Source organism: Portunus trituberculatus, chromosome 21 (assembly GCF_017591435.1).
Source record: "Portunus trituberculatus isolate SZX2019 chromosome 21, ASM1759143v1, whole genome shotgun sequence".
In the NCBI taxonomy this organism is placed as follows: domain Eukaryota; kingdom Metazoa; phylum Arthropoda; class Malacostraca; order Decapoda; family Portunidae; genus Portunus; species Portunus trituberculatus.
In genome coordinates this window covers 17,128,961-17,144,552 of record NC_059275.1, presented here as the reverse complement: position 1 = coordinate 17,144,552, position 15,592 = coordinate 17,128,961, and the positions used below count along the sequence as shown (strand labels likewise).

Genomic DNA, 15,592 nt, shown 5'->3' with positions numbered 1-15,592 from the left:
CCTCCTCTCTCTCTCTCTCTCGTTATCAATTAATCATCAATCACTCACAATTCATCATCAACATTACCAAAGTTCTCATCATCAGCATTGCCTCTCTTACTCTCTCTCTCATGCATGCAGCGGAAGTACATACCTACCTAGTATACATGATAATATTGTGATGATCGCTACAAGCCGCTTGCTCATGGTGGATGGAGCATGGCATGGCAGGCCCTGGGTGGCCGTTTCCTGAGGCGTGGCAAAAGGTTGGACATTGTTTTGATGACTTAATAAACACTGTCAGACACCCTTCATGTGTTAATGCTAATTCCTTGAGTACCTCAATGATTACGAATGCTTACGGCCTCCTCTCCTTAGTCCTTACACACACACCTTTAAGCCTTTTAGTTTGATACAAGACCCCCATATGCAGTGTATCAGATCTTTATAAGCATCTGCAAGAATTGCGCCTGGAATATATTTTTCACTTTCTACCCGGTTTAAAGATTGGATGTGGCTGTAAAGAGATTAGTAACAAAGGAAAAGTGTACGTACAAGTTAAATACCACATGTGTAGCTTCATGACTCATCTCTGATCGCCACAGACATACACACGTGGTAGTTAAGGTTTAAATACTAATTATACAGCCTCTCGTGCTTGTTAACAGTATAGTGGTTTGTCAAACAAAATAAAACTACGAAAAAAATCTTCACACCTCTTTCAAGCATATGTATATAAAACAACTGTTTCATGTAAAATATTTATTTTGCTAAGTCTTGCACAAGTAGCAGAATATCAAAACTTTCAGTCACACAGACTCGTCGCCTCTTAAAACAGAGACGCTGCGACTCAGGCTCAATGCACTGAAGGAGACACACAGCACACATACTATGGGGTGGAAGAACAACATGAACCATGAAATGTATAAAGGGTAAGTCCTGAATGTGATGGTATTCTGAATGTTAGTGTTCCAGCCAAAGCTACAGAAAGGTACAAGTGTTCTCCAGAGATCCCCACACACACTACACTGCTTCTGGTGTTTTCTTCCTTCATCCCTTCCGTATGTCACTGTCAGATGCTGTCAGTGAGGGGCCTTCCTGCCACAGCTGCTGCAGCTGAAGTCTGTCTGCTGCCCTAGGGGATGTATCTGAGGGTTCACCAGAGACTCAACCTAGTGGTAGTTCAAGTCTTGCTCCAAAATGAACGTTCTAACTAGGGATGCTCTCAGTTAGTGGTACAACTACTATCTGAGGCTCAAGGTACACTATTCAACACTATAGCAAATCACAGACATATATGAACAAGATTTTATAATGTAAACTTAACAAAACCCAAAGTGCAACACAGAAGTTCTATACTGAAAAAGTCTGCATAGGTTTTCAAGATCAATAAAGTTCAATTAACACCTGAGAAAAACTAAACTGATCTTGATTACTCCTGCAGATCTCATGACAAAGATTTAGATGAAACATGCACATTAGCATCCCTGGTGAATTTGCTACAGAGTGACGTACAATAATTTGTCTCAAACTTCAAAAACAAGAAAGGATAATACACAAGGGTGCATAAGCGTAATGCAGAATTTTCAACAAAAAGTTATTTTTGTCTGCCGCTTCATAATTTTACTACGGCAAAGTGGCCCCTTGCGAGACAAACTAAGAAAGATCATAGCAATAATAATAGTAATACAACGACAGCTTACATTCAATAGAGGAGATTTCTAATAAATTACACACATACAACCTTACATACAAAGATTACCTTAACAAGGTTATGTATTTAAGATTTCTTTCCAAAGGAAAAATTTCCCTGCCTAATGAAAATTAATTTTCCCACAATTTTGCAGGAAAAGCACGTATATAATGATGGAAGAAAATTCTCCCCACATTACAGTTCTGGCTGGAAATCTGGCCAATCCTGTTACTGGATCAGACCATTCTTCCATGAGCTCTTGTGCAAACATTTGTATGTGGAAAGGAATTAAATCTGATCTGTATATCTGTAGCTTACACAAAGCACAAACTTCTAGATCATGATTGGAACCTGTCACCAAGACTTAAAATAGCTCCCAAAAGCTTGTATCATGCTTTGATTATATAACAGTAAGCTTACTTAACAGTGAACAGAAATGGTCAAGAGGCATCAACACATTTTAAGAAACACCTGGTAATAATGCCGGACCAAGGTGTGAAAGAACATGTTGAGGGCAAGAACTGCCACTCAAACATTAATCTGCTTTGGTGACCTTCACTTGTTCTTGCAGATAAAACAGAGAATGGACTGATAGGAGCATGTGCTACAGAGAAAACAAAAATAACAAATAAAATAACTAGATACATGTGAAAAAAAAAAGGTGGTTGACACAGCTTTCAAAATGCTCAATTACTTGCTATCATTCACCACGTATCTAAACAATAGCAGTTCTCAAATGACAATCATTCCTTGCATGCACACAACACACACTTTGGTCAAACAGGAGTGCTGGGAGAGATCACTGTCTCCACAGCCCTTGGAGACACTATTATTGCTCCCTATTTGAATAGCTCATTCAAGCAGAAACTGAAAAGACATTTGTTAAAACAAAAGGCATAAGTCCGGACTCCGGCAGTGCAGCTGAAAGGGATCCACAAGCACACAGGTCTGGCACATGATCATCTGTCTCTAATATTTACTACCACGAACTATATGTTTCCTGAAAAAAAAGTCAAATCAAAGACACATTCAGATAATAGCAAATATAGTCTCACATTCAGCTAATCCTCTACAAAACTGAGGTTTCACCATAAGCCCATTGGGCCTGCAACAGTAGATTATTTCTAATTAACAATACAAATGCCAATCTGAACTCCAAAGCCAGAGCAGTGACTGATAAACAACAAACATTCATTTTTGACTCAATACTCATTTTTTCACTTTTCAATACACACATACACACACACACACACACAGACTTTGCCCACACCACATGGTGGGGAAGGGGAGCCTATGTGCTGGATAGACGAGCATGGAACCTACCTCACTGGGGCACTTGTCACCAGGAATATTAATTTCTATCAACACAGGATTAATAAAGTTGATTTCAGTAAACAGTTAAAATGGGAAGCATAACCACTTGTTAGCCAATCCTAGCTTTGCTCGTGTAACAAGTCAAAGACATGGTATCACAGGACACAAACACTCATATGGCAGCATCCTGTGTTATCACAGTCTGTTATGTAGTGACCTGGAACAATTCAAATAAATACCAGAAGTGAAAATTATGAGGAACATTGCTTCCTTGAGATTATTGTACGTTTTACACACAACTGTCAACATACAAAATCCTGTTAAGACAGATTTTCATGACAATTAAGTGTCCAAGGAACAGAAGGAACTTTTCTGTGATACATGACCAAGCAGAAATTTGACCACAACACTTTGAACGGTAAACCCTCATTATATTGAATCCCTGTTATACTGAATTTCCTTTCGTTCTTTTCTTTTTTTTTTTTTTTACACTGAACTTTCCCCTCATACCACATGAAGTTCAGTGTGACTCCTACCACCACATTTTTCTTAAGCTTCTCCTTTATTGTCAATGATCTCCCTGCAATTAGATCAATATATTGAGTTTATTCTACTTCCTAATATTCTTTCTTTTCTTTTAAATAATATGTTTCCCTTTACAACAAAAGATAAATGCTGGTCCTTGTTTGGTCTGAAGTATCACGAACAACCTCATTTGGCAACAGTAAATTAATTACAAAATACAGATGTCTCCCTTTTGGCATGAACAGTTGGAATTAACAAACTGGTCACTTTTTAAGATATAAATTGGAACAACTGAACATTAAGTGTCTGAAAAATGCAGACATACAAGTAAAAATTGTCCCTATTATATCTCATGGAAAGAACAAATTAGTAAAGCTAAATGGAGTGAGACACTAGAAACTATGCCGCCTTTCATCCTTTCATCAACAATATTTAGTGTGGATGCTTAACAATAGTTGCTCTGACTTTGACAGTGAGATGGCTACAGTTCTGTTGAGACTAGTGGACAAAGGCTCCGTAGCCCTAAGGCTTCACAAGGAATAATGAGTGAAAAAGAATATTTACACTCTGAATATTCCTTTATAAACATTCAGAGTTAATGAACTTTATATATGCATGTAAAAAAAAAAAAAAAAAAAAAAAAAATGTAGTCTAACAAATCAATAAAGGAGGGCAACAAACCCCCATCAATTTACAATTGTCCAATGAAGATTTTGTTAATGAGATCATTGAGACCTTTAATGACTCAAGAAAAGTAGTTACTGTAAAATATGAAAACATTCATTCACATTCTAATACATAATGAAAACAAAAATCATAATACCCAACAAGGTGACATAGAAAAATGGAGCTGTGACTGTGACATTGATAACTCAACTTAGTCCTGCATGTCCTCTGGGATCTCGTGAGGATTGAGAATGCCTGGCACACTCATCTGTACACGGCGCTTCTCCTCCTGGGCCAGGCGGAGGGTGGCTTCCCTCTCCTCCAGGAAAAGGTCGCTATCATCATCTCCAGTCACCTCCTGATGAAATAACACATGTTATCACTAAAGACAGAAAAGACATCTGAACTATATTAATCTACTCTGTGGAAAGGCAATACACATGAACTGGTTTACATGGTCTGATTGGCTTTAGGAGAAAGTTAAAATAAATAGTACTGGGTAGATTTCCTAAGAAATTAAACTTACTCTGATTTGTACAAGGAAGTCCCTCAAGTGCTCCTTGAAGGCAGGAATATCCTGGTTGAGATTGACCATGCCCTGCACAGTAATCTTGATTTGGTTCTCAGAGAGGTGGGGGAAGGCGGCCTTGAGCAGGTTAGCCACAAAGCCCTGAACGAAGGTGACATTGTTTGTGCTTGGCGAGGCAGGGTTGGCAGAGTCCAGACTCACTGTGATGCGGTTCTGTTCCACCAGTGTGAACATATAGGCCAAGATGGACGCATGCATTGTCAGACCTGTAGAGAATGTGCATTATTGAGATGATGGTGTACAGACATGGTGTTTGACATAAGCCATGAAGCGACATGACAACACTGACTATGTATTGACTCAATAAAGGAATAGCTTATTAGCTTTAACACACTGATGGTAAGCTACATTAACAATTTACTGCTATCTACACGTTATATTCTATCATGAGATCACTTCTGGGCCAAGACAACAAGCAATTAATCTAGCAGATCCATATCAAAAGCAATGTATGGTAAAGATGAATGGGTAAATAGTTATGTAAGTGAAATGCTTCATAAACATAGTCATAAACACACAAATACACAACATAACTAACCACTGGTAGCAGACATGAATATGCATGATTAATAATTACAAGTCATAAATATATTAAGTACCGAGCATTTAGGCGCGAACCCTTTACAGATTCAGCTTTCCACTGCCATAACAAATCTAGCAGTACCAAGCCTAGGTTGATCAGAGATCACCTTCAGGTAAAGGTCCTCTACGAGCTTCTCACACAAATACATTTTTCTTTCACAAAAAAGTTCTTCCTCAACTGTGAAGAACACAAGAACAAGTGGGAGGTTCACTATAGTGCAGACACTTTCCTACACAGCCTGGACCTGATCCTACAAACCACCTCACCTCTACCTTCCTTTACAACCAGTACTTCAAACTCACCTGCTGTATGAGATGAATCAGTAACCACAGAGAATATGTGCTGCAGTATGTCCGTGTAGTACGTCTGGTAGAAACTGCTTGCTGCATGTTCATGGGCGGAAATGTTTTGTAGTAATTGGTAGAGGATCTGGAGTCCTGTGTCTGCTACATTTCTCATAGTATGCTTGAATGCCCAGATAATTGAATCCAATACTAATTTGAATTGCGCTGGAGGAATATTGAGTAGCGCTGTGAAACAATGGGTGTTGACAGCCTGAAACGGACAAAACACAAGATATCAGCAGAGGAAAATTATTGTGATTTATCAAATTGGACTCAAGACCAAAGGAGAGCAAACAATAACTGTGACAAATAAATAAAAAAATGTCATTAATTAAAAAAAACATCAGTTCAACCAATATCCACCTGGAGTATAATGATCAATGTTTCAAAACATGATTCCCTTCTTACCTGCAGAAGAAGGAAGAAATTTGTTCTGTGCTCTGGAAACTCTTCAAAGTCCTTGTTAATCATAGCCAGAGTGCACTGGAACACAGCATCGAAGATCTTGGGAACCTGCTGTGTGATGTGTGACTCTAGCTTATTGACAATAGTGGCCATGGTGGACAAAACCTCAGGTTCTCTTGCTGATGGCACACCCGTTCTCTGCAAGTAAAATGTGAATTGGATTTTATCTCAAAATTCTACACAGTATTTTCCTAAATGAAGATAAATTAATTACGAATCTTTAACCTTACTCCACAGGAAAGAAAACTAGGAGTCACTAGAAATATGTTGACAGTCCATATTCCCTGCATTTCTGTCACTCATCATTATTCTTTGAGGAAATCCACACAAGTTCATTAAGATAATACAAACAAAAGACCAAATCTACCTGATAATCCATTAAGACTGCTTCCAGCAATGGTGGAATGAAGTTGTCCAGGACGAGGGTGTGATCATAAGACCGGGATACCCACCCTGATATCAACTTCAGTGTTTCCTTCTTGACCACCCTCATGGACTTGATGAGAGGCTGTTTGGTGACTCCTTCTCCATTGAGAGCAATGGCTGCACTAATATTTTCACTCATTACCTTGTACACATTGAGCATATCAAGGTAAATGCGTCCCAACTGCCAATAAAGAAAAGGTGTTAAGAAATGCCCTCCACTTTTACATAGAAGTACTGCTGACCAAGCTTTGCTGTTGACTGTTTTGTACAGAAGTGCAAATCAGTGTACTCTCTCATGCATGTCATCGCACTACACACCTGTGATACAAATGGATGGCCCAGAGCCTTACATGCCCGAACATTGGTCTTCAGGATGTTGGCAAGCTGCTTCACAACATCAGGGTCTTTCAAAATGTCAACATTCTGGGGAAAAAAGTTAAATGATGGATTAACTAAGCAGTTATGAAGTGCTACAGCATTATTACAGTAACCTTAGAAGTTTAATTACTATGAAATCACGCTCCATGTATACTGATTAATCTTTCAGGCTTCTTTAACAATTTTCTGTAATAAAGACATTTAATGAGAGAGAGAGAGAGAGAGAGAGAGAGAGAGAGAGAGAGAGAGAGAGAGAGAGAGAGAGAGAGAGAGAGAGAGAGAGAGAGAGAGAGAGAGAGAGAGAGAGTGTTGCGGGGGATAAAAGCTAAGCTGTGACTCACCCTGGATGCTTGGTTGATGATCTCATCCCACACCTGGTTGGGCAGCATCATGTACTTGCCAATGAGATGGTCCTGGATGACCTGGTCAGTCTGTGCACTTATCATGTAGCCCACTGCCTCATAGAAGGTGTGCACCTGGTGGCAGAAACAGAATTTAGTCACAATGGTACATGCTGGAGGTTGTGACAGCTCTGTAACAAAGTGTGTGTGTGTCCAAGTGTCAATGATCCTTACACATCTATAGATGCAAAAGCATGATGTAAGAAATATACACTAAACTTACTGTTACCAATGAAAGCATGCAAATAAGGAAACCTGCATAAGTAAACAATACATTTTTCCGTCAAGCTATCTTACTTGTTGTGGTTGTAAGTCACAGATGATGGAATTGATAGAAGAGAGTATTTCCTCAATAAATGGCATGGCTTCCCCGACCTGCATCTGCACAAACTGCCGCCGACACTTCTGTGCAATCTTGATGAAGGTGTCACATGCCATGTCCTGCACACCATCATGAGTCTCTGCAAGGGCACACAAAGGGGTGGTGATGCAGGCACTGACCAGTGTTCTTGCAGGATGATTACCTATCTAATGGCGTGTCAATGGGATTATTGATTAATACATACCTCCACAAAGAGAAAAGCCCAACATTGTAGACAAATATAAATTCACCAATCTGAAAACTACAAAATGAACAGAGCTGCTTACCGTGCATGAATTCAAAAAGCTTGTTGATGACAGTCTTGAGGAAACGCCAATGTATACGCAGAAATCTTGGGTATTGTCCCACTATGTACATGATATTTGAAGCAATGATCGCCTTATTGTCCTTTCCTCTTTTCTGTTCACAAAGGCCAAGCAAGTCTTTTATCACAATCACTAAAAATCGTTTCTCATCCTCCTCAGGCATGGCACCACTTATAGACCCAACAGCCCAGCACAGTGTGTTCAGGTTTCTCCAAGACCACTCACTGCCATTCACCTGAAAGTGTTATAACAATAAATATAAAACAATCACAGCAGGAACAAATGACACACAGTTTGTGAGAACAGATGGCTTTACATATTGCATTGGAAATAGTGTAATAAAGACAGTGTTTTGCTTTGTTTCATCATCAATAAAGTAGAGCAAATTACTTAAAAGATCACCAGGAAAGTAAAATGACAAATACCCTCCAAGGGAATTACGAGGAACACCAAAACGTGCATACCTGATTTGCAAGCTTCTCCGTCATGATGCGCTCTGTGTCTGCATAGTCCAGATGAGTGAGGTACACTAGAGTTTCACGCATATTTTTGTACATGTTGATGGAGTCTGTGTCTCGCATGAATTCCCGCACAACCTCACCCTGCTCATTCTCCACCACCAGCACCTCCTCTGGTTTGGCCATCCGGCTGATCATTAACGCCCTCACCTGTGACAATTACAGGCATGGAAGTTGATCTCCTTTGCCATAATTATCTATAGATGATGTAAAAATGTAAGGTTTCTTTTTACAGAAACTGCTCAAAATTTATACCAACACTTCTCAACATACAAGAGTCTATACAAATGAGACTATTCTATATATCCTATTCATAGCAGCTACCTTAATTTTAATGCTAATGACTGTTTCATAATAATAAAATGTACTAAACTCGTGGCATACTTACAAATTTCAAGATACAATTGCATGCCTACCTTGGTAAGGATGGATTGGTAAAACTGGCGCCGTGAGTTCGGTCTGGGGAGGTAAAGTGGTGAGGCGCTCGTGGGTGGCAAAAATGGGGATTCTCTGTACAGGTCTGATGCAAGAGCATTCCAATACTCAAGGCAGATCTTGAATATCTCTGTGTCATCCACTTCAGATATCAGGATCAGGTACTGTAATGCCTGGAACATCAAAAATAAAACTGTGATGAGGAATTAAAGGATATAAAGTGACACCATTTGGTTTTATTGAAAGAAAACTTAAATGCAATACACAATTAATAATGTATTCATATATTTGACTTAATGCAACTTTTGTATTCACTAAGACACCTTTGAATGAGTATCACCACACATACCTTAATCAAGGCATCACTGAGTTGCTTCTTCTCAACCAATGAGCCTCTCTCCTTCAGGTACGTGCAGAGAAACAGTGCCAAGTTCTGGATGAATTGCTGTTCTGCATCCTGACCATTGGCATACGCTTCTCTGATGTTGGTCTCCAGCGGCAGCATCTTCAAACATTAACAGTTAGTAAATTACACTCCAAACACAACTTGCTTTAACTAACACCAATCCCAGTATTTGTCATATTTGTGGAAAGCATGAATCTTTATAAATATCAATTCAGTTCCATAAAGAATTGACTCACCTCCTGCAGTTGGGTGATGGTCTGTGAAAACATCATGATGTATGACTCATCGTAGGAAGGGACGGCCACACCAGCTATCTCCGTCAAACACTTGAGCGTCACGTTACGGAAAAGTGGCAAACCTAAGAACTGTTAGGAGACAAAAGCATCTATCTCAGAATACATTAACACCATCCATCTTCAGTTAACTACAAATTGAGAATATTCAATTGTGTTTCCTTGCTTTAGCAAAGTTATCTCTGAATCTTATGTAATTCACAAAGGAAAATAAATCATATCATAACAGTGAAGCAGCATTACACTTAGTGTATACAAAGCAACGAGTAGAAAGACACGCAAGTGGTCATAATAACAGATGTTTAACTAATGTGAGGACTTACCTTATAGATAAGTGTGCTGATCAGTTTGGTTTCAAAGATGTACCCAAGAGGAATCCAATTGAGAAATCTTAATAGGGTTTCTAGTGTGGCACTGACAAGTGTTGGGTTTTGAGAGTTTTCCTGAAATGATGAAGATTATTATAACACATATCACACTAGCCATTCCCATTCCTTAAACCACATGGGAAGCCAATTTCACCTGTCACTTGGTAAAATGAAGTCATGTTCATTACGTAAAAAAATTAATTACACACACCAATGAGGTTCAGCAAGTATCCAATATCTTCGACAACCCAAATATAAATCTGTCATGTACTTTTCTACAATTTCAAATAATCCTAAGATATTTTATCTGAACAATATATTTCTATCACTAGTCTCAGAGTAACAAGATCACACCACACTCACCATGACAAATATACAGAGGAGGAAAACTTGCTGAAACTGTGAACACATGGTGTCTTTGAGGTGTTTGGCCTTGGTCTGGGTCATCTGGCCAGTAGAGAAGTCAAACACCTCCTCTGAGAGCAGCTTAAGGATGACCATATTGTTCTGGCACATAGACTCATTGGTCTTGCTTGCTCCAACTATGTCTGGGATGAATGACTGCCAGTTCTTGGGCCATTCTCTCTTGAGGATCTATTTATAAAAGTTTATTACAATTCTATCTCTCAATGACATACTCATGCAGTAGCAGTAGCAGTAGCTCATGCAGTTCACTCAAACATATAATGGAGTGTGAATTCAGGTTACATTATGTCACCATGAATCTAAAGCTGAACAGTGCAAGTGTAAGATATTTTAAAAGAACTCTTAGGTAAAGTAAGATATTTCAGGATTATACAACAGAAACCATACAACATTTACCTGTACAAGAATCATGTTCAATTTATTTAAATATACTTTTTCTCTTTCAAGAGATTCTGGAGTGCTGGACAATTTAATAATAACATTGACTATGTACTTCTTGATTCCTGAAAGGAAAAACTTAACATTAGTTACAGTACTGTATTCCTCCTCCTCCATCAAACCACAAAAATTTGTCATACACAACATTTAGTATGTTACAAATAGTATAGGAGCCATTTCCTCTGAAGCTTTCATAGCCATTCCCTTTGTCATAGTGAATGATACCAGCAAACTAACCTTCACACTGGTCTCGAGGCAACACCTTCCATTTAGTGTTGATCACCTGTTCCAAGATCTGTAGTGCATAGTACTTGGTCTGTTGGTTCTGTGAGTACTCAAGGATCGCGTCCACTCTCGTCCACGCATCTGGATGTTCCTTGAGTGTGGTGAGGACCTCCTGGGCAATGCGTTGCTGCAGGTGGGAGGGAGAGAGTTCAAGACCACATTATCAATACAGAACATTTCTAATGATTCTTGCACATGGAGAACTCCATACCACATACAATTAATCTCCCATTCCTAAAATAGTTCTGAAGTCACAAATACATACTGAAAGTCCTCAAATAACATTACTAATTACAAAACAGTAAGGGCACATCATTCTTCCAGAATTCTAAAGTTGATATAATACAAAAATCAACAATACTATTAGAGCCTACAGAACATACTAATGAAGGAACTGTACCTGTTCTCCAATCCCATTGTACATAAAACCTATGACATTGTCAAGAAGAGGTATGTCCAATTTTTGGTTGAAGTCTAAAAGTTTTGATGCTTCAACTGTTAGACTCATCTTTTCAATCTGTAAAAGAGAAGAAACCAGGCATATTAGGCAATATTCAAGTTATGGGCAATAATAAAACAGCACAAAGTAAAATTAATTTCAACAATGTAAACATAGAAGTGTACTTGAATTTGTACTTAAGATTTTTTTTTTTTCCATATAAAACCACTATTAATATATACCTGACATTGTCGGTGATAAATCTTTATATGAGAGAAGCCTCTACCAAGTTGAGAGGTAAAGTCCCTAACCAAGCATCAAGACCATAACAATTGCCAGGTCCCAAATAATTCCTAATCTTTATCATAAATCTCCCATACACACCCATCATTAATATATATATATATATATATATATATATATATATATATATATATATATATATATATATTTTTTTTTTTTTTTTTATTTTTTTTTTTCCCAAGATGCTACCTCATAAACAAGATGCTTTCAAGGAAACATAACCCTAAGACACACCCCTTGACACAATGCCACAAGCCACAGCAAGGCAGGATGTGCTGCAATGAGAGTTGTGCAAGTCTCCTCAGAGTCTTTCTCAGTGTAGGAAATAAATGAGGCAAGAAGAATGCTATAGACTTGATATTCAGCATACTTACTTCACTTCATCTATCCAAACTTAATGAGTCTTATGGGGAGTAAGTTCATAGGAAAGACCCACCAAAAGTTAGGATCAGGTATAGTAACATTTCAACTAAATGAATGTGTGTGTGTCTAACAATCGCTAACATTGGCTGACAGAAAGTCTACAAGGTAGGCTGTGTCTATCACAGGTATAACACCACTGAATGTTCACGTAACTATTTTAGGGAGCACATAGGTCATGCTTGCAGAATATTAAACTAACCATGCCAGAATAACATCTATAAATACATAATCTCAATCATATTCAGCTGACACTAGCTAGAAAACCTGCTTCACCAATGGAATATCTATTTGTGAACCAGTTTGTGCCTAATTCCTTATTTGATCTGGCCACTACACCAATTTCACATGAATTCAATGCTACTAGTCCTAACCAGCTCAATTCCTGTACAAATCTTACTCATATTTTCCTTCTTGAATCCCTTTCACAATCAGGCTGCCACACATCTTTTGGCTATAACTAATGGAATTTCTGGTGCTTTAATCTATATGAGTGATTAATTATTTGGGCCTCCATCAATGTCCTGTACTGGACTGGAGATTGTCACTTGCAATGCGAAGTAGTCCTTGTGTTTAGTGAGTATACAGGTAAGATAATTAACCATTCACTTATCCGGTTCTTTTGGCTAACTCTTTCTCAGACCTGCACAGGGACTAGCATATAAGTGGACCTTTTTGTTTAATCATTTTTTGTTGACCTTGGCTTGATTTCTCCACTTAAACATGAAAAACAAAAATACCCACTTGGCTCATGTTACAATTTAATGCCTTACCAATGAATAAGCATCAATAAAGCAACAAACATGCAGTCTTTTCCCACAAAGCTCACCAGCATCATGGTGTTCCTTAAAAATCCCCGACAGCCCTTCAGGGTGTCAGGAAGGTATGGCGTCTCAGCACCTCAAACAGTATAAGCACTTTCTTTTCAGCACAAAACAATCCCCTGCTACACATCACACAAACACACACTAGCACCACAAATAACCCTATATCCAGAAAAAGTATGGACGGCCCTTAAGGGTGTTAGGTATAGGGTACAGTCACATCACTTTCTTTCCTTTCTGCAGCATACATTCACACTATAGACTCCAGACATTATTGAACACACGCACACAGTCACCAGAACCCGTCATGTTAAGCTACTGAATGACCCCTAAAGGCCTCTGTTAGCTTAGGGTCTACGTGACTCACATTTTCTTCTTTCCACACCATTCACTTCACTATCCACTCACCGCTACACATCACACACCATGGGCAACAGAACCCCACACTCCAATCCAGGATTGGTTGTTTGATTTAAAGTGAATTCACTGCGACATCGTGGTCATATAGCGCCACTTTAAAGGAAAAACTTTACCTATAGGGGCATTGGTAACATTTCTTTCCTTTCAACACCAAAACATTCATCACTGCACATCACACGATCATATACACCACAGGCACAACTCCATAATCCAGGAAAGTAGTAAGTGACCCTAGGATTGGTGAGGAGATATGGGGTCTAGGCGTCACACGTACTTTCCTTTCCTCGTGCACAGTCACTATACATTTCAGACACCACAGCACATTCCCCATACACAGGCACTATGAAGCAGGAAGACAGCACAGGAAGCATTGGAAAGCACGGAGGTAAAATTTCGTAGAGGGCAGCCACCTCGTCCCCCCACTGACTCATCATGGAAGAAAAGAAAATACTACGCTTCTACTTTGCATTTTCTCATTTTTCTCTCACATATAGCAATTTCATAGGCCTGGGTTATGGAATGAGGCTTAAAGGAGAGCCATATTTATATATATAACTATTAAGTCATAGGTAAGTCACATACGCACACATGCCATTTCTTTCCTATGGTTCCATGTATGTATAGCAAATATGTTAAAAAATAGGATTTGAAATGAACTAAAAGCACTTTTTACCATGCTGGTGATGACGTAGAGGTGATGGAAGGCACTGTTTGATGGAGGAACAGGAGTGGCTTACAAAACCTTCACGTGCACAGCAATTTCCTTACTGCTCACCACCACCACATTCACCAGTCACCACACACTAGTAATCCTTATTTTCCAGCACTCTCATGCACTCTTGCAGGACACACGGACAACACACGGACAGGTAGACCCAGGGCACTATCACAGGTGAAGCACGCGGGGTGAATGGAGCGCCGTGGAGGAGTAATGTGGTGGAATAGAGGCCGCACCACACTCCCTACCACAACATTCCTGCCACACGCGTCTTACCTTCTGCTCAAAGTCCTCTGCTTCCCGCTATTCCTCTCCTCCGGGACATCCACGTGCCTTTCTATTCCTTGCCTCGCCTTCCTCACTTGGCCAATACCGTATAGACCCCCTGGAAATAAGGATAAATGGGGCCTGTGGGGCTGAGAGGAGTTCAATTCGCCATGAAAATTTCGGTTTAAAACTGGTACAAACCGGATAGTGCAGACGAGGCCTTCATATTTGGCCCCTCGATTGCCGTTAATTCGCGGGTTTTTAGGATGTTTAGAGACTACTGAGGTATTTTTATTGTGGCAGAGGTCATGTAGGCTTTAGTATAGGTCTAAAATCATTGGTTTGACTTAGTTTTAGCCCGTTTCTTTGTACCTTGAGAAACATCATCAGCATGTCCTCTCTTCCCGCGGTAAATCAACGCCCGCCATTGGCCAACGTCACGAGTTGCCAGCCACTCCTCGATCTCCTTACAAACCACTACGTTTTCTTCTTCTCCCCGCCAATTTTTAAAACAATGTCATTCAGAGGAAGGAAAAAATATTAATTACATTTGTATATGACATTTGTACTAGTTTTGATTGGTTATTGACTTGCTATAATATTTTAGTGTTCTATAGCATAAATGTGAACGAAATGCGCAATTATAGTTAACCTTGAACAGAACAATAGTGTGTTGCATCACCCTGCTTTTCATTGGCATTTTTTTTTTTGTGGTGCACACAGTTTCGTTAATTAGATTTACAATTCAGATGAGCATGATGAAATAGTTATAGATGAATTTCCACCTAAATAGTTATATTAATGAAGCAGATAGCCGAGAATCAAGTAACAAGTACGTGTGGAGGTTACCCATCAGACACAGAAAGGCGTGGCCCTGCTCACAGGTGTGATCCAAGAAATATCGACTTAGGGAAAGAGCTCACCATCACTCAATAAAGCCCAGAAAATAGCCCGAGTCTTCCCTAAAACCCGTGAGCAGAGC

At 39.2% G+C, this 15,592-nt stretch overlaps 1 protein-coding gene across 4 annotated transcripts; it reads right to left on the bottom strand.

Annotated features, from left to right (window-relative positions):
- Positions 1 to 726: 726 nt before the first annotated feature.
- On the bottom strand, positions 727 to 14,810 carry LOC123507156 (exportin-1-like). 4 transcript variants are annotated; one of them, XM_045259804.1, is made up of 20 exons: positions 14,299 to 14,613; positions 13,211 to 13,442; positions 11,620 to 11,736; positions 11,172 to 11,346; positions 10,893 to 10,999; positions 10,434 to 10,664; positions 10,026 to 10,145; positions 9,646 to 9,774; positions 9,353 to 9,508; positions 8,985 to 9,176; positions 8,515 to 8,718; positions 8,012 to 8,285; positions 7,661 to 7,824; positions 7,304 to 7,438; positions 6,903 to 7,007; positions 6,526 to 6,765; positions 6,102 to 6,296; positions 5,652 to 5,904; positions 4,704 to 4,972; positions 727 to 4,535 (listed from the first exon to the last, which is right to left on the bottom strand). In XM_045259804.1, the coding sequence occupies exons 2-20, from the start codon at positions 13,217 to 13,219 to the stop codon at positions 4,389 to 4,391; spliced, it is 3,222 nt and encodes a 1,073-aa protein (XP_045115739.1). In that variant the 5' UTR covers positions 13,220 to 13,442; positions 14,299 to 14,613; the 3' UTR covers positions 727 to 4,388. The 4 variants fall into 4 exon arrangements, with proteins under 4 accessions (XP_045115739.1, XP_045115740.1, XP_045115741.1 ...); XM_045259805.1 differs by having other exon boundaries at positions 13,211 to 13,367; XM_045259806.1 differs by lacking the exon at positions 13,211 to 13,442 and having other exon boundaries at positions 14,299 to 14,810.
- Between the last annotated feature and the right edge of the window lie 782 nt (positions 14,811 to 15,592).